Raw genomic sequence first — 27,085 nt, 5'->3', positions numbered from 1 at the left:
TTGCATCAACCAAATGTTATGAAACTTATACACAATGCTTATTACCACAAAACTCAGATCAAGTTTGAAATTGGGTAGTGTCACTTTTACCGTTCTTGAGTTATGTCCCTTTATAACATTAAATGCAAGCAGGGGCATCATATGTGTCCAGATATGAACATTTAAGACACCCATATTGTGGTGTAAGATTAATTCATATGCAACTAAAACTGGCTTTGAAAACCAACACTTACTGATAATATATGTACATGTGTGCCTTTATCTTTACAATGTCACAATGAAGTATCTAGATAGTTAAGAGTACAGCCTCTAACCACTTATATAATTTACCTGAGACATTCAAGTTTTCCTTCAGGTGTTAAGTCCTTAAAGACAGGTTGTTCAAGTTATTGACATCTCTAGAATTTTCATTTCTTTTTCAAAATAACAGTGCAAAAATTATGGTTGTTAAAATAATTTTGAATACAAGGCAGTATAGAGATCTTATTCGAAAGTCTAATCCTTTTTAACATTCCACAACTTATCAGCCAAAATACTGTCATAGCTACATGAATGCAATATATGTTTTCACACTCACAGTGGTTTGGGAAAATAAGATTTATGCTGTATCCAAAAACAACAGCATTGACAAATATTTTGTTTTTTAGGAGGAGGAAGAAGATGAATTCACAATAGATATAAAAATATCAGATCCACAGAAGATGGGAGATGGTATGGGTGCTTATATGGTGTACAGAGTTAGAACTAAGGTATGCTAGTCATTTTATGTACGGAAACTTAAATCTAAATTTATGCTCACTTTTTCCATTTGGATTTGAGATGGAAATAGTTTCTCAATCCAGTTTATTTCATACTTTTTTTTCAATATTTGGTTAAACAATGTACATAATATATATTGCTTTTCCTATTCACTCTATAAAACAATTTTTATACCCCTGCTTAAAAAAAGGGAATATAATGGTTTACCCCCATCTGTCAGTCACATAATCCCAGCAACCACAAGTAATATCTTCTCTTTATATGGCACCAAGCTCATATGGATATGCCATACTCTGTGACAGTTTTTTAGTTTCTGCCGAAATTTTTTTTCATTTAAAAGTCATCCACAAATATGTGGTTTTCTTCATATTTTTCTCAGTATCAACAAGTCTTAGCTTCTTGGTACATGAGACAAAGATTCATCTGATAATACCATACTGTGTGATATGTTTTCAGTTCCTTTTTTGGTATTTTAATTCCTGTTTGCCAAAAACAAAGCTTCATTTGATTATGCCATACTGTGTGTTCTGTTTTTAGTTCCTTTGATATTTTACTTTCTGTTTGCCAAAACAAAGCTTCATTTGATTATGCCATACTGTGTGTTATGTTTTCAGTTCTTTTGATATTTTACTGCATGTTTGCCAAAACAAAGCTTCATCTAATTATACCACACTGTGTGATATGTTTTCAGTTGTTATACGACCGCAAAAAAATTTTTGTGGTCGTATATTGGTATGACGTTGGCGTCGTCGTCGTCGTCGTCGTCGTCGTCGTCGTCCGGCGTCGTCGTCCGAATACACATTAGTTTTCGCACTCTAACTTTAGTTTAAGTGAATGGATCTCAATGAAATTTTACCATAAGGTTCAATACCACAAAAGGAAGGTGGGGATTGATTTTGGGGGTTATGGTACTAACAGTTAAGGAATTAGGGGCCAAAAGGGGCCAAAAATAAGCATTTTTGTAACTTCCATACATAACTTGTGTGTAAGTGTATGGATCTCTCTGACATTGTACCACAAGGTTCCATATCACAAAGGGAATGCTGGGATTGATTTTGGGGGTAATTGCCTCCAAATTTTAGGAATTGGGGGCCAAAAAGGGGCAAAAAACAAGCATTTTTCTAGTTTCATGACAATATCTTGTTTGTAAGTGTATGGATCTTTATGAAATTTTACTACAAGGTTCCATATCACAAAGGGAATACTGGGATTGATTTTTGGGGTAATTTCCTCCAAATTTTAGGAATTAGGGGCCAAAAAGGGGCAAAAAACAAGCATTTTTCTAGTTTCATGACAATAACTTGTTTGTAAGTGTATGGATCTTTATGAAATTGTACTACAAGGTTCCATATCACAAAGGGAAGGCTGGGATTGATTTTGGGGGTTTTCCCTCAAAATTTTAGTAATTAGGGGCCATAAAAGGGCAAAAAAAACATGCATTTTTCTAGTTTCAGGACAATAACTTGTGTGTAAGTGTATGGATCTTTATGAAATTGTACTGCAAGGTTCCATATCACAAAGGGAAAGCTGGAATTGAGTTTGGGGGTAATTGCCCTAAACGTTTAGGAATTTGGGGCCAAAAAGGGGCCAAAAAACAAGCATTTTTCTAGTTTCCAGACAATAACTTGTGTTCAAGTGTATGAATCTCTCTGAAATTGTACTGCAAGGTACCATACCACAAAGGGAAAGCTGGGATTGAGTTTGGGGGTGATGAATCATAAGGGGGTTCAAAAAATTGGGGGGGGGGATTTTTTTTTCCTTTTTTTTCTTTAACATTTTCCATTTTAAATTGGTTATTTCTGATTTATATATAAAATTTCTGATTTATATATAAAAGCAAATAATAATGATATGGTTTGAATAGGCATACATGTGAACCTCCCGACGGGAGTACAATAATCCCGTTTTCAGGGGTCTCCTCCCGACCTCCCGTTGAAGAGGAAAAAATCCCGTGTATGAAATTTTTCATGAATGAAAAATTTCTGCCCAACATATCATCTCAGGCATCTGGTGTAACTGACATTACCTGAAGTTATATTTTACCTGTAAATCAATTAACATGCATAATTATATGGCTTCACTTGTCAGCTTGGGTGTCAAACATACAGGTAATCAACGATTTTTACCTCAGGCTAACTGCCGTTGTGTAACAAAAACTGTGTATTTATTGGGTTACTTCCCTTGATTTATCCTGTTTTAAGTTACTTTCCTTTTAATAATGAAAATTTTTAAAAGAATATAAATAAAATATAAATTGAACAAATAATCATAAAAGGATGGTTATTAAATGATTTTAAATGTCTTAGGACAAATAAAAAAATAATAATTTGAAAATTATTTGAGGATTCTAGACTTCCTTTCAAGGCTTAAATTGAAATTTATATAATAACTATGACCCCAATTTTACAGATAAAATGATTTACTGAGTTTGCAAATAAAAACTATTTGCAAGAGAAAAAAAAAAAATAAAAACTATTTGCAGATAGCTAAACAAATGTTCTGGTTGCAATGATTGTTTTATAGAATATGAAGTAAAAAATTTAAAGAACATACTGGAAAAATACAATGTTAGATTGAACATGTAGAATATAAAGATGGAGAAACTTTATAAGTACAAGGGTACTATAAACATAATAAATTGGATGGAAAGTTGAAGAAAACACATTTTAAAAGACCATTTTTACAGCACACGGTTACATTTACAACAAAATTGATGTCGATTAAAAACCTCCTGATCTGAGTCCTAATCTCCTGACCAAAATTTCCCAATCTCCTGATCTGAGTTTCACAGTCCATCACATGTATGAATAGGTAAATTGAAAATTTTTAAGTTCTTAGACCACTTTCATTCTGTGTCAGAAACCTATGCTGTGTCAAATATTTAATTACAATCCAAATTCAGTGCTGTATCAAGCTTGAATGTTGTGTCCATACTTGCCCCAACTGTTCAGGGTTCGACCTCTGCGGTCGTATCAAGCTGCGCCCCAGCGGAGCATTTTATTTTGATATTTACTTTCTGTTTGCCAAAAACAAAGCTTCATCTGACTATACCATACTGTGTGTTATGTTTTTAGTTCCTTTGATATTTTACTTCCTGTTTGCCAAAACAAAGCTTCATTTGATTATGCAATACTGTGTGTTATGTTTTTTTCCTTTGATATTTTACTTTCTGTTTGCCAAAACAAGGCTTCATTTGATTATGCCATACTGTGTGTATGTTTTTAGTTCCTTTGCTATTTTACTTCCTGTTTGCCAAAAACAATGCTTCATTTGATTAAACCATACTGTGTAATATCTTTTCTATTCCTTTGATATTTTACTTCCTGTTTGTCAAAAACAAATCTTTAATATGTTATGCATATACACAAGTATATGTACATGAATTTTCATCACATTTAGTCAAAAGCTTTTGAGTCTAATAGGTTTTTCTTTAATTTATCTTTAAGAATTAAATCATTATTATTGAAAAAAAAACAACATCTAGAGGTTAGCATATGGTCTTTAACTTTTAGTATTGGTCCAAGGACACAGTTATCGTCCTTTGGTTTTCGTTGTCTACGAATATAGTCCCTAGTGTGAACAGTGTATAACTTGCATTTTTTTTTTGATACACTTTCCCAATTTCTTTCTTGATATTTTATGCATGAAATATTAAGTAAGGGGATGAAATTACATGTTAAAAAAATTTGGGTGCTGAATCTTTATGTTAAGTAGTGATTTGGTCCAGTTAAAAAAGGTCAAAAATTAGAATGTCTGAAGCTGTCAAACTGAATTTTAGCCCCCCTTAACACAGAATTGTCAATATTTTGAGTTAGAGCTGGTAGAAGTTTCTATAATTTTGATATTATTTGTATCAATAGTAGTACACTACACTGTAAAAATCTTTTTGAGATAGAGCAGGTGCGATTTTTTTAATTTGAGTTTATTGTCTAAAAGAAATGCACTACGAAATAACTGTGTTCTCGGGCCTATTGTTCCTGTTGATTGAATTTAATTTTTCTGTGTAGTGTTTTGTGAACTGTCGTTTTGTCTACTGATCTTGGTGTTGTTTGTCTTTTGACTTTTGAGTTTTTGTATGCCTCCTCAAAATCTTTTTACTTTCTACTTTAGAGAAGGACTTACTTTTAGATTTAGGCAGGAACAGGGAAAACAAATGGTATTTTAATTCTGATTTTACCTTCCTTTTGTATGAAAGGCAAAGTTTATAAATAATTTGCAATTTTTACATTTCAGACAACAGTACCTGCCTTTCGTAAAGCTGAGTTGAGTGTATTACGTAGATTTAGTGACTTTTTAGGACTGCATTCTAAATTAGCAGATAAACATGTTTCGAAAGGTGTTATAGTACCTCCTGCTCCAGAAAAAAGTGTTATAGGTAAGAACATGACAAAAACTGGCTAAAGAGAAACAAATGTAGAGTGTAAGTTATTAGGAAGAGAGTTCAGTGTAGTTCTTTTGAATTGATTGGCTACTTGAACATAATGAATATATGGAATGTCAGAGAGAAAAAATAGCTAAATGTTATGAATACTACATTGTGATTGCATGAGTTTTAGGATTGTTTATTTTGGTCAGTAGGCATAATAAAAACAATGATTTGAGATATCTATTCCATTTCTAAACAGGTGAATGCTGAGGAAATTATTTTAGAAATTTATATGTACCACAATCATGATGAATCCATAACAGAACAGTTAATGAATTAAAAGTTGTTTTAAATTTATTTAAATATTGATGTCATTATCCAAGTAGTAGGACATTTGCATCTATGGGGTCACCATTGATTTGGATATGCTGCTAGTACATTGTTTTGTAAGGTGTTTCTAAAATTCAAGACATTTGAAACAAAACAAGAAATTAAAATGATTTTTTCTTTCTTAAAGATATGTTTACACCACTGACATAGTCATTAATCAAATAATTTGATTTTGGCAAAAAAGATAACTTTAGCATAGAGATGTACAATTCAAGGGATGATTGGGAGATAAAACTGGACATTACTGTAAATCAACAACATTTTAATCCACATTTTAAAACACTCCGTAACATAACAAGTCTTTCAATTTTGTTTTAGATTAAAATGGCTGTTTTGATTCTGAATCTATTTACTGGTAAATGTATTGAATCCTTATATATACAATGATTACTCAGAAAACATGGTATTTAGAAATTAAGAAATTGCTAAGAAACAACGGTTCCAACTCCCTCAGTCAAAGCCGACCTTAGCTGAATTTTGCCATTCTTTTTTATACGCCCGTTTACGGGACGTATTATGGTATACCATTGACCGTCCGTCTGTCCGTCCGTCCGTCGTCAACATGTTGGACAATAACTCAAAAACGCTTTAACCAATATGCATGAAACTTTATTGAATTGTTTATATCTATTGACGTGAGCTCCCTTTCGTTTTTTATAAATTTCAGATTTACCATTTCCGAGTTTTGGGGTTTTATTCATTAGAAAAGGGGGGATTTTCCAGTTTTCGGACAATAACTCAAGAATGCTTTCACCAACTTGCAAGAAATTTTGGTGAATTGTTTATATCTATTGACATGAGCTCCCTTTTGATTTTTATGAATTTTAGATATTGCGTTTCCAAGCTACAGGGTATAATTCATAAAAAAAGGGGGATTTTCCAGTTTTTGGACAATAACTAAAAAATGCTTTCAGCAGTTCTCATGAAACTTTGGTGAATTGTTTATTTCTGTTGATGTAAGCTCCCTTTAGAATTTTATAAATTTTAGATTTTACATTTCTGAGTTATAGGGTTTTATCCATTAAAAAAGGGGGGATTTTCCAGTTTTTCGACAATAACTCAAAAATGCTTTCATCAGTTCTCATGAAACTTTGGTGAATTATTTATAGCTATTGATGTAATCTCCCTATTGATTTTCATAAATTTCAAATATGACATTGAGGAGAAATTGAACTTTATTTGTTTATAGTCTGACAACAGATTTACTTAGTATTGCGCAACAGCACAGTGTATTGCACAACAGCAAGAAATCTATAATTGAATATAAATTCAATTCATATAACCAATTTCAAGTTCTTTGACTACATTTATTCAGAAACCTTTAATATGTCAAATATTTAATTACAATCCAAATTCAGACCGGTATCAAGCTTGAATATTGTGTCCATTTTTGCCCCAACTGTTCAGGGTTGGACCTCTGCGGGCGTATCCAGCTGCGCTTAGCGAAGCAGTTTATTAGTTTCCTTCTGATCATTTAGCTGCTAATGTTTCTTCATATTCATACATTTCTGGCTTTCAAACCTTTAGACATTCCTGAAATCCAGAAAAGCTCCCAGACCCATGAAATTAATTAGGTGTTTTTTTTTCATTTGTTCTTAAGGTATACTTTTTATGCCCCCGCCGTAGCGGTGGGGGCATTAAGTTTTACCCTTGTCCATCTGTACGTACGTACGTACGAACGTCTGTCCGTACGTCCCAAAATTGGTTTCCGTTCTCTAACTTGAGTTTGCCTCAACAAAATGTTATGAAACTTATACACAATGCTTATAACCACAAAACACAGATCAAGTTTGAATTTTGGTGGCGTCACTTTAACCGTTCTAGAGTTATGCCCCTTTATAAATGGAAAAATTGCAAAATTTTTAGTTTCTGTTCTCTAACTTAAGTTTGCCTCAACCAAATGTTATGAAACTTATACACAATGCTTATTACCACAAAACACAGATCAAGTTTGAATTTTGGTGGCGTCACTTTAACCGTTCTAGAGTTATGCCCCTTTATAAATGGAAAAAAATAGCAAAATTTTTATTTTCTTCTAAATATCAAGTTATTTTTAAAATTGGAGTTATCGTCCTTTGTCTATGATTACAGTTGAATCAACTACAATCAATGCTTTATACAATGCAATGTTTAATTTTGACTTTCACTGATAAAACACAGATCAAGTTGAATTTGGGTAGTGTCACTTTAACCATTATTGAGTTATGCCCCTTTATAAATAGAAAAAGTGCTGAATTTTTAGTTTCTGTTCTCTACTTAAGTTAGCCTCAACCAAATGTTATGAGACTTACACACAAAACTCAGATCAAGTTCAAATTTGGGTAGCGTCACTTTTACTGTTCTTCAGTTATGTCCCTTTATAACTATATGATATGCAAGCGGGGGCATCATCTGTGTCCACATGTGGACACTATCCACATTTATTTTTTTTTATTTCAAGGTATGACCAAAATAAAGGTGTCTAAAGATGATTCAGGATCATCTGATTTTATAGAAAAGAGAAGAGCTGCTCTTGAAAGGTTAGTATTCTGTGTAATGTCTTCACGTGTCAAGGCTAAAGCCTGGTTAGTTTATTGTATAATTTGTTTATAGTTTCCTGATGTCATGGTAAAAGGTTAGTGTTCTGTATAGTGTTTTTTGTAGTCAAGGTAAAAGGTTAGTGTTCTGAATATGTTTTTTGTAGTCAAGGTAAAAGGTTAGTGTCCTGAATAACGTTTTTTGTAGTCAAGGTTAAAGGCTAGTGTTCTGTATAACGTTTTTTGTAGTCAAGGTGAAAGGTTAGTGTTGTTAGTGTTTTGAATATGTTTTTTGTAGTCAAGGTAAAAGGTTAGTGTTCTGAATAACGTTTTTTGTAGTCAAGGTAAAAGGCTAGAGTTCTGTATAACGTTTTTTGTAGTCAAGGTGAAAGGTTAGTGTTGTTAGTGTTTTGAATATGTTTTTTGTAGTCAAGGTAAAAGGTTAGTGTTCTGAATAACGTTTTTTGTAGTCAAGGTAAAAGGTTAGTGTCCTGAATAACGTTTTTTGTAGTCAAGGTTAAAGGCTAGTGTTCTGTATAACGTTTTTTGTAGTCAAGGTGAAAGGTTAGTGTTGTTAGTGTTCTGAATATGTTTTTTGTAGTCATGGTAAAAGGTTAGTGTTCTGAATAACGTTTTTATGTAGTCAAGGTAAAAGGTTAGTGTTCTGTATAAAAAAAAATTAAGGTGGCTAACCATTCCAAGGGACATATTAATCTCAAATGTCATGTGAATAACTAGATTCGATATACAAGATCTTTATGTTCATCAGACAGAGCCCACCAGAACTTGACCCCATTTCATGGAATGGTGATCAAGGTTATGTTTTTGTGATGAGTCCCTTTCTTGGGTACTACAAGCAGTAGGTTAAATATATTTGGTGTATGGCATAATTTTACAGTGTACATGTCCTCCTTTATCAACCATGACTTCATTTTCATGGTTCATTGCATTAATAAATGTTTAGTTTTCTTGGTTTGATCTGTTTCTCCTATACTATAAGCAATATTTCATCTACATTTGGTGTTTGGAATTATTGTAAGATAGACATGTTCATCTGGCAAGGTTCAGCTGAACTTGACCTCATTTACATAGATAATTGATTATGCTTAGTTTTATGTGATGCTGTGGATTCATTATTATTCGTTGGATACCAATTTTTGTTGATTTCGTGGGTACAGGAGAACCACGAATTTAAATGTTCAACGAATTACAAGTTTTCTGAAGAAATGTATTCAGACTTTGTTAAAACAACGAAATCAAATATCCATGAAAATGCTAGTTTTCCTCAATTCACGAAAATTGGTACCCACGAAAATAAATGAATCCACAGTAATAGTAAAACCTTTATCTAAAGATTCAACATAAATTCAATCCTGATCAGTAAAGTAGGCAAGACATTTAAGTGTGTGCACGATTGTTAAATAATATGTGTTGAATATTGATAATTACATTGTATGTTTTATTTAATATAGATTCCTAACCAGGACAGCATCCCATCCTTTATTGAGGATGGATCCTGATTTCCGTGATTTCTTAGAACGTGAAGGAGATTTACCCAAGTCTACTAATACATCAGCTTTAAGTGGTGCAGGTGTGATGAGATTGTTCCATAAAGTAGGAGATGCAGTGGACAAAATATCATTTAAAATGGATGAGTCAGATGAGGTAAGGATAGCCACAACCATTGCAGGAACGGAGGGGGGGGGGGCAAATTTTGTATGTACCATACTAGGTGTAGGCAACTTTTTTCTGCTACATTTTATAGACATTTTATATTGTTCTCCCCATAAATCTTTCATCTAATCCAGTTATAATCTGTATCTCATTGATAGAATAGAAAAAAGGGAGAACTTACTCAAGAAATAATTTTTGCACTGCCAATCGTTAACAATTTTTTTTGGGGGTTCATATTTTTTTTCTTGAAAATTTTTGAAATTTCAAATAATTGCACAGTATTGTGCAATAGCAAAAAATCTTCAATTGCACAGTATTGTGCAACAACACAGTATGGCGCAACAACACAGTATTGCGCAATAGCACAGTATTGCACAATAGCAAGAAATCTTCAATTGCACAGTATTGTGCAATAGCACAGTATTGCACAATAGCAAGAAATATTCAACTGACAGTATTGTGCAATAGCACAGTATTGCACAATAGCAAGAAATCTTCAAGTGCACAGTATTGCACAATAGCAAGAAATCTTCAAGTGCACAGTATTGCACAATAGCAAGAAATCTTCAATTGAAAATAAATACAAATCTTTTTACCAATTTCAATGGGATTAATTAAAAGCCTTTAATTTTTGGGGATTCTAACCTTGTATTACTTTTTGGGATATTGGGCCCCATTTTAAATTGGTCTACATTGAGGTCAAAAGGGTCAAAAATTAAACTTTGTTTGACTTCATTAAAAACTGAATAATTGCAGCTATATGATATGCTGAATCTTATTGTGCATTTAGATTTTTTATTTTGGGTCCTGTTTTCAAATTAGTCCATATTAAGGTTTGAAGGGTCCAAAATTAAACTTTGTTTGACTTCATCAAAAACTGAATAATTGCAGCTGTATGATATGCTGAATCTTATTGTGCATTTAGATTTTTTATTTTTGGTCCTGTTTTCAAATTAGTCCATATTAAGGTTTGAAGGGTCCAAAATTAAATTTTGTTTGATTTCAACTAAAATTAAATTTTTGGTTTTTTTTTTATGTGCTGAATCTAACCATGTTGTTAGATTTTAGATATCAGACCATTCTAGGTAAATCAAATGTCCCATTTCAAATTTTTAAGATCTTTGACCACATTTATTTTGTGTCAGAAACCTATATTATGTCAAAAATTTGATCACAATCCAAATTCAGACAGTATCAAGGTTGAATATTGTGTCCAAACTTGCCCCAACTGTTCAGGGTTCAACCTCTGTGGTCGTATCAGGCTGCGCTCAGCTAAGCATTTTATTGGTTTTTATTATGTTGCTGTCTAATTGCCATATATACCCAACATTTACTGGTATTAATGTTCAAATTCATTTATTGAAATGAAGTTATCAACAAGTTAACTTCAGAAATCTCACCTAGATAAATTATATGTTTATATACATATTACATGCAAATATTTTCTAGAGACATAAAAAGTGTTCAGTTTTCATATATTGAATTTAAAAAAAAAAATGCCCTCAAACATACTTGTTTAAATCCACTTCATTTGAACTTTAGTGGATAGTTGTCTTATTGGCAATCAAACCACATCTCCTTATTTTGATATTGTGTCCATTCTTCATAATTGTATATGCTTATTATAGATTATCTATGGTTCTAAAAATTAGAGGGAGTTTCTACAGTCTTATCAAATAGCGATGGGCTTGAAATGAGATGTAGCAGAGAAACGTCCTTTAATTGAGAGACCATAGATTATCTGTTTATAGCTGTTTTCCTTAGGCATCTTCAACGATGTTGGCATATGACGTCATCATGATCTCAATCTACACTTACAAGAAAAAACATTCTTATTCCAAAGTTTAGGAAAAAAGAGATAAAATTTTTCCCATGACATACTTCTGTCCATTCTGTAGATGATGAATATGCTAACGTATTTGTCTAAGACATATTTCTGTCCATTTCTGCCCATGGATGACCAGTGGGATAAGGACATGGAGGTAAACATACCTGTTGTTTTATGTGTTTGCTGTAACCATTACTTATGTTGCAATTATAGTCAACACTCTTTTTTATATAGAATTAAGTAGTTTTTTGTCTCGCCTGTCACAGAATGGAAACACAGTGATACTTATCTTGCAATCCCAGGGGTGTTAGCTCCTTGTATGAAGTGTCATATTTCAGACGGTAGAAGAGCTAGATAATACATGTCTGTTGTCCTTGACATCCTTTTTCATGGATCAATGTCCACTTTAAAAACCTAGTTTTAGCTCACCTTGCCCTAAGGACCATGTTAGCTTATGCCATCACTTTGCATGAATACTTATTTGGTAGCTTGTCATCTAAATTTAAAAAAAAAATGTTCTCTTGAAACCACAAAGCCTGTTTCTCAGGTACAATAAGTATAAGTAATAGGTCAACTATATTGGGTGTATAGAATGATTGTAAGTTGTACATGTTCATCTGACCTTGACCTTAATTTCATGGATTATTGTTAAAGTAAAGTTTCTGTTATACCTGTAGTAAGGCTTTGATCTTATAGACTTTTAATATAATATGAAATTCAAACATAATCAGTAAAGCAGGCGAGACATTTTAGTGATTGCACTCCCATTGTGTTTTCTTTGTATTCATTTGGTAATTTTTTGTTAATCATGTTAATATTTTTAAAACTAGTCTTTGTATTGACAAAAAGTTAAGAAAAGGTTAAGCAGGTATTTGTTGGTAATCAGATATTTATATTTTTTTACGTCAGGAAGAAGGTTGTAAGTCTGTTTATAGTCCGTGAAGTTATAGTTATAATCAAATAAGGGCCCTTAGTAGAACCTACATATGTTTTATTTTTTTCCTAGTTTGCACATTATATGTTGTCACAGTCTGTAAAAATATATATGTACATTATCCATGACCATATGGTTTATAGTGCATGATAGAATAAAACATATAGTAAAGTCTGCATCCAGAGGGTTAAAATGTAGTCCTACGATTCTGGCACTAACTGATCACAAAGTTAAATGTCAATTTATAAGGCATTGGTGTCAGAGTGGTCTATGTTCCCTATTACATTAACCTGTGCAGATCACATCAATCAACTTCAGTTTTATATTCTAGTACATTTTTATAGTATTTTCCTAACCTTTTTTTTTTGTTTATTTGGTAATAAACATTTTTCTCCTTTTTTTTTTAATGTTCCCCATTTATTTGGTAGTGTATTCATTATCACTTGAGCAACAGTTCCTGCATTAGTAAAATTAGTATACTGGTATGGCTAAAATATTTTGTCTTAATTTACAAGAACTTAAAAGATATTGTTATTATTATAAGTAAATGTTTATTATTCTTATTTCTGTAAACTGGGTTTGAACTTTAGTTATAACTGAATACTAATGTCATTGCTAAGGGTCCCGAAATGGTCATTTTTGCTAAACATGACCTTAAGTGAAAGGTCAATGAGCAAAATGGTAGATTGGGATTTACATGATTTAGGTCAAAACATTTTTTTACAGAAATAATTTTGGTCATTTCATAGAGATCAGGTTTCTTAATCAGCATTTTGCACTAATTTATGTTTTCAAATGCTTTTCAGGTAACTCATTATTGAAGGCCTTATGGGTCCTTATTGTTGCGTATATTCACATCCTTTAGTGTCTTGTTGGCAATCATACCACATCTCCTTGTATTTATATAGCCTCAATATAGAAAAAGTCACTACTGTGTGTTTACCATGATCTTCAATAAATCAATAATGATATCATGGTACTGATGTAAAATCAACAGACCATAAACACCACCATGAAATTAACTTTCTTATCATGTGAAAGGATTTTTTTTTTCTAATTTTGGTAACAATACTATTATCAAATTGAACGAAAAACATCTATACATACTGAAAGCATCAGATGTTTACTTTTTTTATAGTGGTTTGATGAGAGACATCAACAAATAGAAAACTTAGATGTACAGTTAAGAAAATTACATTCCAGTATGGAGACTTTAGTGCATCATCGGAAAGGTAAGAAAATTACATTCTAGTATGGAGACTTTAGTGCATCATCGGAAAGGTAAGAAAATTATATTCCAGTATGGTGACTTTAGTGCATCATCGGAAAGGTAAGAAAATTACATTCCAGTATGGAGACTTTAGTGCATCATGGGAAACTTTAGTGCATCATCGGAAAGGTAAGAAAATTACATTCCAGTATGGAGACTTTAGTGCATCATCGGAAAGGTAAGAAAATAACATTCCAGTATGGAGACTTTAGTGCATCATCGGAAAGGTAAGAAAATTACATTCCAGTATGGAGACTTTAGTGCATCATCGGAAAGGTAAGAAAATTACATTCCAGTATGGAGACTTTAGTGCATCATCGGAAAGGTAAGAAAATTACATTCCAGTATGGAGACTTTAGTGCATCATAGGAAAGGTAAGAAAATTACATTCCAGTATGGAGACTTTAGTGCATCATCGGAAAGGTAAGAAAATTATATTCCAGTATGGAGACTTTAGTGCATCATCGGAAAGGTAAGAAAATTACATTACAGTATGGAGACTTTAGTGCATCATCGGAAAGGTATGAAAATTACATTCCAGTATGGAGACTTTAGTTATCATCTGAAAGGTAAAAAATTACATTCCAGTATGGAGACTTTAGTGCATCATGGGAAAGGTAAGAAAATTACATTCCAGTATGGAGACTTTAGTGCATCATGGGAAAGGTAAATTACATTCCAGTATGGAGACTTTAGTGCATCATCGGAAAGGTAAGAAAATAACATTCCAGTATGGAGACTTTAGTGCATCATCGGAAAGGTAAGAAAATTAAATTCCAGTATGGAGACTTTAGTGCATCATGGGAAAGGTAAGAAAATTACATTCCAGTATGGAGACTTTAGTTATCATCTGAAAGGTAAGAAAATTATATTCCAGTATGGAGACTTTAGTTATCATCGGAAAGGTAAGAAAATTACATTCCAGTATGGAGACCTTAGTGCATCATCGGAAAGGTAAGAAAATTACATTCCAGTATGGAGACTTTAGTGCATCATCAGAAAGGTAAGAAAATTACATTCCAGTATGGAGACTTAAGTGCATCATCTGAAAGGTAAGAAAATTATATTCCAGTATGGAGACTTTAGTGCATCATGGGAAAGGTAAGAAAATTACATTCCAGTATGGAGACTTTAGTGCATCATGGGAAAGGTAAGAAAATTATATTCCAGTATGGAGACTTAAGTGCATTATGGGAAAGGTAAGAAAATTACATTCCAGTATGGAGACTTTAGTGCATCATCGGAAAGGTAAGAAAATTACATTCCAGTATGGAGACTTTAGTGCATCATCGGAAAGGTAAGAAAATTACATTCCAGTATGGAGACTTTAGTGCATCATGGGAAAGGTAAGAAAATTACATTCCAGTATGGAGACTTTAGTGCATCATCGGAAAGGTAAGAAAATTACATTCCAGTATGGAGACTTTAGTGCATCATCGGAAAGGTAAGAAAATTACATTCCAGTATGGAGACTTTAGTGCATCATCGGAAAGGTAAGAAAATTATATTCCAGTATGGAGACTTTAGTGCATCATAGGAAAGGTAAGAAAATTACATTCCAGTATGGAGACTTTAGTGCATCATCGGAAAGGTAAAAAAATTATATTCCAGTATGGAGACTTTAGTGCATCATAGGAAAGGTAAGAAAATTACATTCCAGTATGGAGACTTTAGTGCATCATCGGAAAGGTATGAAAATTACATTCCAGTATGGAGACTTTAGTTATCATCTGAAAGGTAAAAAATTACATTCCAGTATGGAGACTTTAGTGCATCATGGGAAAGGTAAGAAAATTACATTCCAGTATGGAGACTTTAGTGCATCATGGGAAAGGTAAATTACATTCCAGTATGGAGACTTTAGTGCATCATCGGAAAGGTAAGAAAATAACATTCCAGTATGGAGACTTTAGTGCATCATGGGAAAGGTAAGAAAATTACATTCCAGTATGGAGACTTTAGTGCATCATGGGAAAGGTAAGAAAATTACATTCCAGTATGGAGACTTTAGTGCATCATGGGAAAGGTAAGAAAATTAAATTCCAGTATGGAGACTTTAGTGCATCATGGGAAAGGTAAGAAAATTACATTCCAGTATGGAGACTTAAGGTCATCATCTGAAAGGTAAGAAAATAACATTCCAGTATGGAGACTTAAGTGCATCATCTGAAAGGTAAGAAAATAACATTCCAGTATGGAAACTTTAGTGCATCATCGGAAAGGTAAGAAAATTACATTCCAGTATGGAGACTTTAGTGCATCATCGGAAAGGTAAGAAAATTACATTCCAGTATGGAGACTTTAGTTATCATCTGAAAGGTAAGAAAATTATATTCCAGTATGGAGACTTTAGTGCATCATCGGAAAGGTAAGAAAATTACATTCCAGTATGGAGACTTTAGTGCATCATCGGAAAGGTAAGAAAATTACATTCCAGTATGGAGACTTAAGTGCATCATCTGAAAGGTAAGAAAATTATATTCCAGTATGGAGACTTTAGTGCATCATGGGAAAGGTAAGAAAATTACATTCCAGTATGGAGACTTTAGTGCATCATGGGAAAGGTAAGAAATTATATTCCAGTATGGAGACTTAAGTGCATTATGGGAAAGGTAAGAAAATTACATTCCAGTATGGAGACTTTAGTGCATCATCGGAAAGGTAAGAAAATTACATTCCAGTATGGAGACTTTAGTGCATCATCGGAAAGGTAAGAAAATTACATTCCAGTATGGAGACTTTAGTGCATCATGGGAAAGGTAAGAAAATTACATTCCAGTATGGAGACTTTAGTGCATCATCGGAAAGGTAAGAAAATTACATTCCAGTATGGAGACTTTAGTGCATCATTGTAAAGGTAAGAAAATTATGATATATACTGTGGATTCATCATTTAAATCTTATATAAAAGTATATTTGACCAACTATTTTGATCATATTCATATCATATTCTTTAAGACAGACCAATTTGTCTCTTTTCTCTCACTTTAAAACTCCATTGACATTGAAAGCTTGGACCCAAAAAATCATTTTCAAAATTTTATAGTTAAGAATTTCCTTTATATTTTATTAAGAGTGTCTTTAAATTCATATACTTTTTATCTGCATTATCACAAATACTGATATCAAAGGAAACGATGGCCATCCCTTATAGGTACTAAGCTCTTTGTTCATGATATCAGTATGGTAAAACTATGTATAGGGTTAGTGCCAACAACACTGTTAACCAAAGAATGTCTATACATTTTAGAGATAACTGTATTGTATTTGAAGCTTTGTGGATGTTCATCAGTGGTTTTACTGTCACAAATTTAGTTTACCTGGCGACGCGTAGACAGGTAAACAGATATTTGCGACAGTAAAACTACCGATGGACATCGGCAAAGCTTCAAATACAATACAGTTATCTCTATTCTAATGCAAAATAAACAAACCTCTCAATTTTAGTCATTATTATAGTGTATATTTTCATTAAACGAAAAATCCGCGAAATGATGTTATCTTCTTTGGCGCCTTAACTTGGTGACGTCATAGGTATGCTTCCGGCATCAAACGTAATCACCAGGCGTTTTCTGGCTACTTGTCTGCTTCAGAATGTAATAAAATTTGATAAAAAGAAGATTTCTAGGTGTAAAATGTGAGTATTTTTGCTTATTACTGGAGAAATTACATGTCAATACATTCTGTATTCAAAATGTCGGCTTCCTTATTTTAGTTACAGACAGGGAGATAGAGAATTTTAAGCTTATTGTCATTCAATCAGAACCATTGATACAAAATTATTATATTAGAATTATGCATGCCTGTAATGATTTGAACAACTTATTTTCAATTTTTTACAGAGTTAAGCCTAACCACAATGCACTTTTCCAAGAGTGCAGCAATGCTAGGGAATGCTGAGGAGCATACTGCATTATCACGAGCCTTATCACAATTAGCCGAGACAGAGGAAAGGATAGAAATAATACAACATGACCAAGCTGATCACGATTTCTACCTGATGGCTGAGTTGCTGAAAGATTATATTTCTTTGTTAGGTTCAGTAAAAGTAGGTATAATAAAGATTGACATACTGTTAACTCACCTAACTGTTTCACGGTGCCTGATCAGGCTGATCATGATTTCTACCTGATGGCTGAGTTACTGAAAGACTATGTATCTTTATAGATTAATTCATTAATGTCAAGTTGAAGGAAATTAATAGATTGTTTCATTATTGTCAAGTTGAAAGAAATTTTATTGAAAGGAAATTAAAAAAAGATCTTAAGGCCGAACAAATTTGGGATGAAAGAAACATCTGACATAACACTAAATTCATGTCTGACCAATGAAATAAGGTATTCTGATGAGGAGGTCAACAGATCAGAATCATTCAACAGTCAATGATCTGTTGCCTGGTCAGTCAGTCTGTAAAAACAGTAAAATTATTTAGTTATTTATATACTGTAAATAATGTAATTATATCAAAAAATAGAATAAAGGTATAAAAAAATTGGGTAAAAGTCAGTGAGATAGCAACCCAACAACATTATTTCACTAAATGAGACATCTTTTTGTCACCATATGGTCAAAGAACTGACTTCACTTAACAGACACTTAATTGTCCAGGATCTAGACAAGTTGTTGATGAAATAAACATATACAACTAAAGTTTGTCTTAAGATATCAAATACCGGTAAAGGCCATTATTTCATAATTTATTTACAGGAAGTTTTTCATGAACGATTTAAAACTTACAAAGTGTGGAAGGAAGCAGAAGCAACCTTAACCAAGAAAAGAGAAAATAAAGCCAAGTTAGAGTTGGCCGGTAAAAATGATAAAGTACCGCAGGCACAGAATGAAATTACAGAGGTAAGAACATTAACACGAAAAAGAGAAAATAAAGCCAAGTCAGAATTAGCCATTAGAATTGATAAAAGTACCTAAAGCAAAATTTAATTATATACAGTGGATCCATTTATATTCATTAGTACAGTAGACTCCGGCAAATCGGATACCCAAAATGTCAGCTAAAAATATCCGATTATCCGATATATTCAATTAGACGATGAATGTATATTCATTGAATATTCTGCAATAATGAGTAGATCTAATCCTGAGATGTTACTACCCCTGACAATTGCTAAATATGTGAAAGGGCTGGAGGATTGATAGAGTGATTTTTATCAGTTACATCACCACGATGTTTTTTAAAAAGATTTCAGCTGATTACATAATGATTAAATTTGTTTGCAGTTTTTAAATCCTATATTTATTAAAATAAATTAAATGTCCTGAAAAATATATGTGAATTATTATCTACCCTCCATAGTTTGTGTCTTTATTTGTTTTGAAAACAAATTAATATCCATTATTTACATTATCACACAGGTAAACTAATTTAGCTATAAATAGATCAAAGCATGTTTGTGTAAATCTCCAAACTAAAATCGTATTTGTTATAATTTGATTTCTTTAAATAATCAAATTCAAATTGATGAAAATAATCATGATTGATAAAATATAATTGTATAAAGTTTACATTTTCTGAAGACTATTTATGTTTAGGTCATGGTTCTAGAGGCTTCCTCACAAATTTGTAAACAAACCAAAATGGCGGCCATGACATGTGGTTACTTTTGCACATGTGAAAAAAATATTTCTGACAAAAGTCAGATTTCTCTTGTCAAAAGGGATTTATATTTATATTGCAATAAATTATTCAGAAGGAGGTACATTCAGTTTACATTATATTTCTGATTGTGTGAGCATTTAGAGTTTTATCAAAATTCTCCAAACAGCATCGTACTGCTCTTGTCAACTGACCAGTCTTGTAAATTCAAACCATTTGAAGTAAAAGGGCATCTAATTCACATGATAAAGGAAGACAATGAATAAAGACAACAATTTATTAAGAAATAGTTCCTTTTTATTTAGTAAAAACGAAATCTTCTTGTCTGCAGGATTGTTAATTTGTAACTTCCGGTTTCATTTCCTGTCAGAAAAACATTGAAAATATCCGATTGTGCATGGTTTTGAACAAAATTACCTGAATATTCTTATCTGATTTGCCGATATATTCTTATATCCGATATTCGATTACGCGATGAAATTAACATTAAACATATAGGGAAGGGTTTGGTGTTTTGAAATAATATTACAATAGCCGATATATTCGTTTAGCCGATATCCGATTAGGTGGAGTCTACTGTACCAATTTTGAGGATTGAGGAAAAATTGTCTTTTCATGAATATTTATTTTTCGTGGTTTTGCCAAAGTCTGCATAAAAAAAACCTATAGCAAATTTGTACTTCGTTGAACATTTAAATTCCTGGTCCACATTTATCCACAAAATACATGAAAATGTGTACCCCCCTGAAAAATAATGAATCCACAGTAGGTAAGAACTGAGATGAGAGACCAATTTAGAATTTGTGGGAGGTCATATCGTAAGGTACCTCTCTGTTCATTGGTCATCAAAATTGGTCACAAATAAAGAAATAAACTTTTAATTATTGTTGTCATAACATGGCTACATTTAATGGGCAGTTGTGGTGACTAGGCAACAGTCAGTGGAGGAAAGATAATTAGACAAAAGTTTGTTGGTGGCAGTGATGATTGGGCAACAGTTTATAGCGAGTGGCAGTGATGATTGGGCAACAGTTTATAGCGAGTGGCAGTGATGACTGGGCAACAGTTAGCAAGTGGCAGTGATGACTAGGCAACAGTTAGCGAGTGGCAGTGATGACTGGGCAACGGTTAGCAAGTGGCAATAATGTCTGGGCAACAGTTAGCGAGTGGCAGTGATGACTGGGCAACAGTTAACGAGTGGCAGTGATGACTGGGCAACAGTTAGTGAGTGGCAGTGATGACTAGGCAACAGTAAATAAAGAATAATTCATACACAAAGGAATGTTGTAGATCAGTGCATAATTGTAGTTTAACAAAAAAACTGTAGTTATAAAATGTCTTACTTTTAAAAGATTTTTTTTATTTTCTTACTAACATGTTGTGTTATTTTTAGTGGTCAGAAAAGGTTGAGAAAGGAAAGGAAGATTTTGAAAAGATTTCACAGACTATAAGGAAAGAAATGGGAAGATTTGATAGGCACAGAGTGGAAGACTTTAAAACAACTGTAGTCAGATATCTAGAGCAGCTTATGGAAAATCAACAAAAGGTAACTGTCGAATCAAATAAAATCTTACAATGAAAATTTATCTCAAGTTATACACAAATGTTCATCACTTGGAATTTTATTTCTCTGAAGACTTGTGAAATGAGACATTTACAGATCAGATAGTAAATAGTACCTGTACAAATTAGGTACACATTGATACTGAATGCTCAGCCCTCTAACTCCTGAAAAGTTTTGAGATTCATACAAGACATTTTCAAGTATGAATTGATAATTGTATCAATCTTATATTTGATAGAGTCAATTTGTTCACAGTTTCCTTTTTGAAATATGAAAAAAGAAGACGTAGGATAAATGTCAATCAAAAGAGTGTCAAAATTATGTTTTGATAGCTGTAAATCATTCAATGGAGAGCAAATTATTTAATTTTCTGTCCAAGAAAAATATCGAATTTGTCAGTTTTCAGAGAAAAACGTAACATTTTAGACATTGGAAGTTTCATAGCACTAGAATACTGGTGAAAGTGGGTCATTTGATGACCCTGGAAAGTGAGTCAGGATTGAAAAATCTCAGGTGAGCTCTTAAATTTCTGGATGTGACCGTGAAAATTAGATCAGTTAACAGTTATGAGTATGTTGTTAACTTCATAAATTTTTTTCATTAAATAACAATAGCTTCTATTTTGCTTTATATTTATTTTACAGTTAATCAAATGTTGGGAAGCCTTTTTACCAGAAGCAAAAGCCATAGCATGATAGTTACCAAGATGATGGGAAGTGCAAAGGTCACTCATGCAGGTCGTGAACTATTGTGAACAAAAAACAATGATAAACTTTTTTTATAATTTAGTTTTTCAATTAGTTCATAGAAGAAACCGTCTCATTTATTATGGGCATGAGCTGTAAATTGTGGGTACATTTTGGAAAGATGAAAAAGCTTATATTTCCTGAATAAGAAATATTGTAATACTTATATATGTTACTCCTAATAAACTAGTTGAAAAAATATGATCAGATCATGAGATTTTGCATTAATTTAGTTCTCCTAAAACACTATGTTAATAGTATTTATATATTGTTGTTCACATTTTATGAGTTTAACCACAGAGGGTATAATAATGGACCAAAACGCAAGGATTTGTTAGTTTGTACTGTAACAGTAACCCATCTGATGTCACTAGATAATTATATCTATATTTGCATATTTCCTTTTACGAGAAATTTTGTCATATTTAAGTCCAGAAGAGGAAAGCATAAGAGAGTCCGACTCTTTTAACTATATATTTTATTACTTCTGAGACTATTTCATGCAGTATCTCCCTTATTTATGATATTTCTTAGAGAATTTGTGATATAAAATTTGTGATCATCCATTAGATTTACCTTACATAATACCATTGTATGATACAGAATGGGTGACCTTAAACAATATAGATAACTGTAAATTCAGAAATTATTACGTACATTTATAATTGCAATTTTTGAAGAATGAACAATAATGTGTGATTAATTATTGCAATTGCCAGAAAAGCTGCATACAGATTTATTTATCAGATATCAGAATACAAGTTCTTATTATTGTGATACTCATCCAGTCTCATTATTCGCATTAATAAAAACCTCGCAATAATTTCTGAATTCAGAGTACTTTACTGATAGTAATATTTTGTCAGCATTAACCAGCACATTTTTCCGATGAAATCTTTCAAAGTAGTAAATTTTAAAAATTTTGCACAAAACACTGTGATTAGAATTTCACTATGTTCTTATAGGCTGCATTGAATTTATAGCTTTAGATATAGAGTTAATTAAAAGCCAAAATATCACCATATTATCATAATTGCACATTAAAGTGTGCCAAATGAATAATGAGAATCAGGTGTGAATCAAGTTAGATGAGTATAAGGTGTAAAACACTTCTTTTTTTCCAAGAAAAAAGTAATAATAACAACCTATCTTGAAAATTCACCAGTATGATCAAGAAATTATATCCAAAACCATTTCTGTGAAATAGCAACTCATTTTAAGAATTTTTAGGCATGCAAATGGGACAAGAGATATACTAAAGATATTCTACAATTTTAGTTTAGTTGTTTTTGTAAAATTAAGCATTCCTTTACATTTTTTTTTTTTTAGAAGATTTTGTATCTTGTTGGGACTAGGTTAAACATGTTTAAAATTTGCATATTTTATGGATTTGAATGTAATAGACCATTTTAAGTCTGACTGTAAGAGATTGTGATGTTAAGAATTATTTGTACATTATTTATAGAGATTTTGTTTATGTTTACTGTTCCTATAGTGCTATTGACTTTGTTCTGAATAATATTGGTGTAATTCTATTGTCAAGGAACTGCAGTGAGGGGCGAAAGAACCTTTTTCAGGACATCAGGATTAGGCCTTTATTTTTGCGGGAATTCGGGATTGGGCCTTTATTTTAGCTGGGAATTCAGGATTAAACCCTTATTGGGACTCTAGAATTAATGATCCAGAAAAGAATGCTTTATTTTTTGGGGAATTGGGGATGACACCCCCTCCTACTGCCCCTCTGCAGTGCATGAAAAGTTTTTACTGTATGTCAAAATAACATGTGATTCCTTGTGATGTATAAGTAAATGTGTGATAACATAATTAGGTATATCTTGTATCAAGTTTCTAAAGGTATTGATCAAGAAAACTGAACAGGGGTTTCATGAAGGACCTTTATTTTCTGTTTGTTGGATGCTTGCTTTTAACTTCCTTTTCTTCTATATGGAAGCTAATTTTAACTGCTTCATCTCTTCTTACTTCAATATTCATTTCAAACCAAATTAGCATCACATATTCAAATTAATAGCCCCCCACCAAAGAAGAAAACAACAAAAATGAAACAAAACAAAAAAGATGTCAGAAACAATTTAATGCATAACATGCCTTTTGTTAATTTACTTCATAACATTATTATGAATTGATTATAAATGGATTTATTTTATATTTCATACTTGGGGTAAGAAAACAAAAACATATTAGACTAATCAATCATTTTAAGGATTTTTGCTAAAATGAGTCCTACCATATATAGCTATTCTTTATAATACTCTACTGAATTAATGGGCATCTAACAAAAACTAGCTGTTTTAGATCAGGGCAAGAAAGTATAAAACCAGTTTAGTAATAGTGGCTTTACTTTCTTTTCTCTTTTGAATTAAAAGCACTAACATTTAGATCTCAAATCTTATAATAAAAAATATTCCCATTTTAAACAATATAATTTCATAACTTGCAGAATTTGTTTTGTGTAGCTAACACTTGTATGTAGATTAAGATTAAATGTGTTTTATAATTATGTAGCTATAGAAAATATGTAAATAAAAGAGAAATCAAACATACATTCATTAAGTGAGCATGTCTAGTTTGTTTTGTTTTAAACAACCTAACTATCATATAGAAAAGTTTGAATGTTGGTTAAGTCGTGTCATTTAATCATATACTTGTTAAAGAAAGAACAAAATAAACAAAAAGTTTGTGTCTGATCTGGAAAGTACTCACACAATACAACTCATCACTGTCAAGCTGCTGACTGATTATAAAGTCATTCTTTGAAGTAGTACCTGAGAAAAGTGTGACTGAAATATTTGTTGGACGAACTGACGGACAAGGTGTATGCAATATAGTCTAATATAGTTTTTTAAGTAGAAAATCATGCACCTTTTTGCGTGGACATTTTGTCATATTTAATAAAGCTTGTAAAGTGTGCACGTTATATAATGAGCACTGCTATTGAGTGTATAAATGGAGGTTGTATGTACATAACTCACACTTGAGATTGGAAAAAAAAAACGGTCACTGACTATCAATTTTTTTATCATCTCTTCTACTCAGTTTTAAATATCAACAGAAAAAAACCTTGGACATTTAATGTATTTTATTCTTTGATCTAGGTATGAAAGTTATTCCCCCCTCCTTTTACACAAAAAAATGACGGATTTTATTAGTATTGTTCTGCAATATCTTCCAAGACAAAATACCATTAATATCAAAATAAAAAGATAAGTCAGAAATAAATTTTGCAAATTATACCACTTCTGCTTAAAGTGTATAAGAAATTTGAAACAAACAGTTATCATATTTATTGCGAACCAAATGAAAGTTTTCCACAGAGTCGTCTGCTCTTGACCAGGGTATTTAAACTTTTGTCTATTCTCTTGTCCTATTGAATAAATACAATAGATATTGTTCTCTGTGTAGTTTTTTGACTGGGACCTTTAAATTTCTTCTAGGAGAAATCTATCACTCATTGATTAATTTACCTGACCAAAAAATTATCTTCTTTTTTCGGGGAAATAGTTGTATAAACTCGCATAAACTGCATGCAATATTGTATTTAATCAATATCAATAATATATTTTCAATCTGTTCAATATAAACAATGATTTAATTATAAAAAGTTTATTTCTGACAAAATTTTTAGTATTGTTCCATTGTATTTGCATGTTTTTGATTTTGTTCAGTTATAGAATAGATTTATCAAGACCTTAATTTAAATACAATAATTTTCAAGTTTTTATTTGTCAAACACACAAAAAAAAGCAAATTTTGATAGGGAAAATATTAAAAATTTGTTCAGAAATCAACTTTTAATTTTTTGAATCAAAAATGAATTATTGATATTGAATAAATACAACACCACATGCAGTTTTTTGAGTCCTTATTTAGTATTTGTACATGTATTTTCATTATTGACAGTTCAATTTTTTGTTCAGGTAAATTAATCAGTGAGTGATAGATTTCTCTTGGAAGAAATTTAAAGGTCCCGTCAAATAAACTACACAGAGAACAATAACTATTGTATTTATTAGATGGGACAAAACAACTTACTAAAGTTTAAATCGACAGGTGAATCTGTGAAAAAATATCATTGGGTTCGCAATAAGCAGAAAATAACTTATAAAAGTGTTATATACAAACAGAATTGTCACTTTTAGATATATAAATTTAGAAATGTTATATGAGCTGCTGGTGGAAAATTATACTAGATAGATTTAAAATTATCACTAGATTGTGTTAATATGCCCATTTTATTTAAGAAATGTGAAGTGTTCATTTATATGTGTATTCAACAATTTACAATTATAAGAACTTTGCAAATAAATTGATTATTTTATTTATCTTTGTACTTTTTGTGCACATAGAAGGTATGTATAATTCAATCTTTATTACATTAACATAGGTACAACATTCAAGGTGTGCTTTAAAAGAAGGTTAAAGTTACATGTCATGCTTTAATGAACATGGTTAACATTTTGGTCATGCTGCAGAACAAAGGAAATACCAATAGGACAGTTATAAAATGGGTTTGATGAAAACTGACAATATTCTGACTCTTCAAGCTGTACCTGCAATCCATATGGCATTAGTTCTTTCAGTTAAATTTTATGATGTCACAAACAAGGTTTGAAGGATTGCTACTTTGATAAAGAGAACACATCAGTAAAGGTCTACACAGTTTTAGGGCAGATTGTTATAAAATATATCAGTTACTTAATTGTTGTTTCCTTAATGTCCAGTGGCAACCAGGGAGCCTTAGTGGCCGAGTGGTCGAAGTAGTGGAACTGCTGTATCACTAGCCTGTGAACACTGTTGTAAATGTTGTGCGCTCAACTCCAATCTTAATTGACTAGGATTGTCAGTTTTCCTACCGAAGGTCAGTGGTTTTCTCTGGGCACTCCGGCTTCATCAATTAATGTAAACTGACCCCCATGAAATAGCACAATAGTACTGAAGGTTGCCTTAAACACCAATCAATCAATCTAGTGGCAACTATTTCATGTATATTCAGGATGAGAAAAAACTTTTGCAATTAGTAGGTTCTGCAAGGTAGGTTGACTATGATGAAGGGTCAGAGTTTCCACTACCACAGGAAAATAAGGGCATGTTGAAAAGGGGGCCGAATTTTTGCCTTGAAACAGGCCACATATTGATCCCTCAAAGGAGATCTTCAATGTGCAGAGAGTGTGGCACTCTCTCAAGTACACAAAAAGAGGCGGATAATACCAAGGGAACATTCAAAACTCATCAGTTGAATAAAAACTAACAACGAAAAGACCAACAATTCATAAAACACTACATAGAACTAAAGACTGAGCAAAATAATTCCCACCAACAATCGGGGGTAAACTGGTCCAAATCTGGCACCTGTCGTGTTGCTCATCGAGTACACATTATCAACATAAAAGTTAAATACATAAATATTCA

General features: G+C 32.1%; 1 protein-coding gene across 2 annotated transcripts in view; it reads left to right on the top strand.

The window, feature by feature from the left end:
- LOC127735945 (sorting nexin-2-like) overlaps nt 1–25,998 on the top strand; it is a 31,024-nt gene extending 5,026 nt beyond the window's left edge. For both annotated transcript variants that reach the window (XM_052246399.1, XM_052246397.1), the window contains 9 exons: nt 648–749; nt 4,993–5,134; nt 7,956–8,034; nt 9,504–9,696; nt 13,606–13,699; nt 17,580–17,785; nt 18,445–18,588; nt 20,742–20,894; nt 21,557–25,998. In XM_052246399.1, the coding sequence (XP_052102359.1) occupies nt 648–749; nt 4,993–5,134; nt 7,956–8,034; nt 9,504–9,696; nt 13,606–13,699; nt 17,580–17,785; nt 18,445–18,588; nt 20,742–20,894; nt 21,557–21,607 (1,164 nt within the window). In that variant the 3' untranslated portion in view covers nt 21,608–25,998. The remainder of the gene's footprint in view (nt 1–647; nt 750–4,992; nt 5,135–7,955; nt 8,035–9,503; nt 9,697–13,605; nt 13,700–17,579; nt 17,786–18,444; nt 18,589–20,741; nt 20,895–21,556) is intronic.
- The last annotated feature ends 1,087 nt before the right edge of the window (nt 25,999–27,085 follow it).

Source organism: Mytilus californianus, unplaced genomic scaffold (assembly GCF_021869535.1).
Source record: "Mytilus californianus isolate M0D057914Y unplaced genomic scaffold, xbMytCali1.0.p SCAF_3, whole genome shotgun sequence".
Taxonomy (NCBI): domain Eukaryota; kingdom Metazoa; phylum Mollusca; class Bivalvia; order Mytilida; family Mytilidae; genus Mytilus; species Mytilus californianus.
This window is presented reverse-complemented; position numbering and strand designations above follow the sequence as displayed.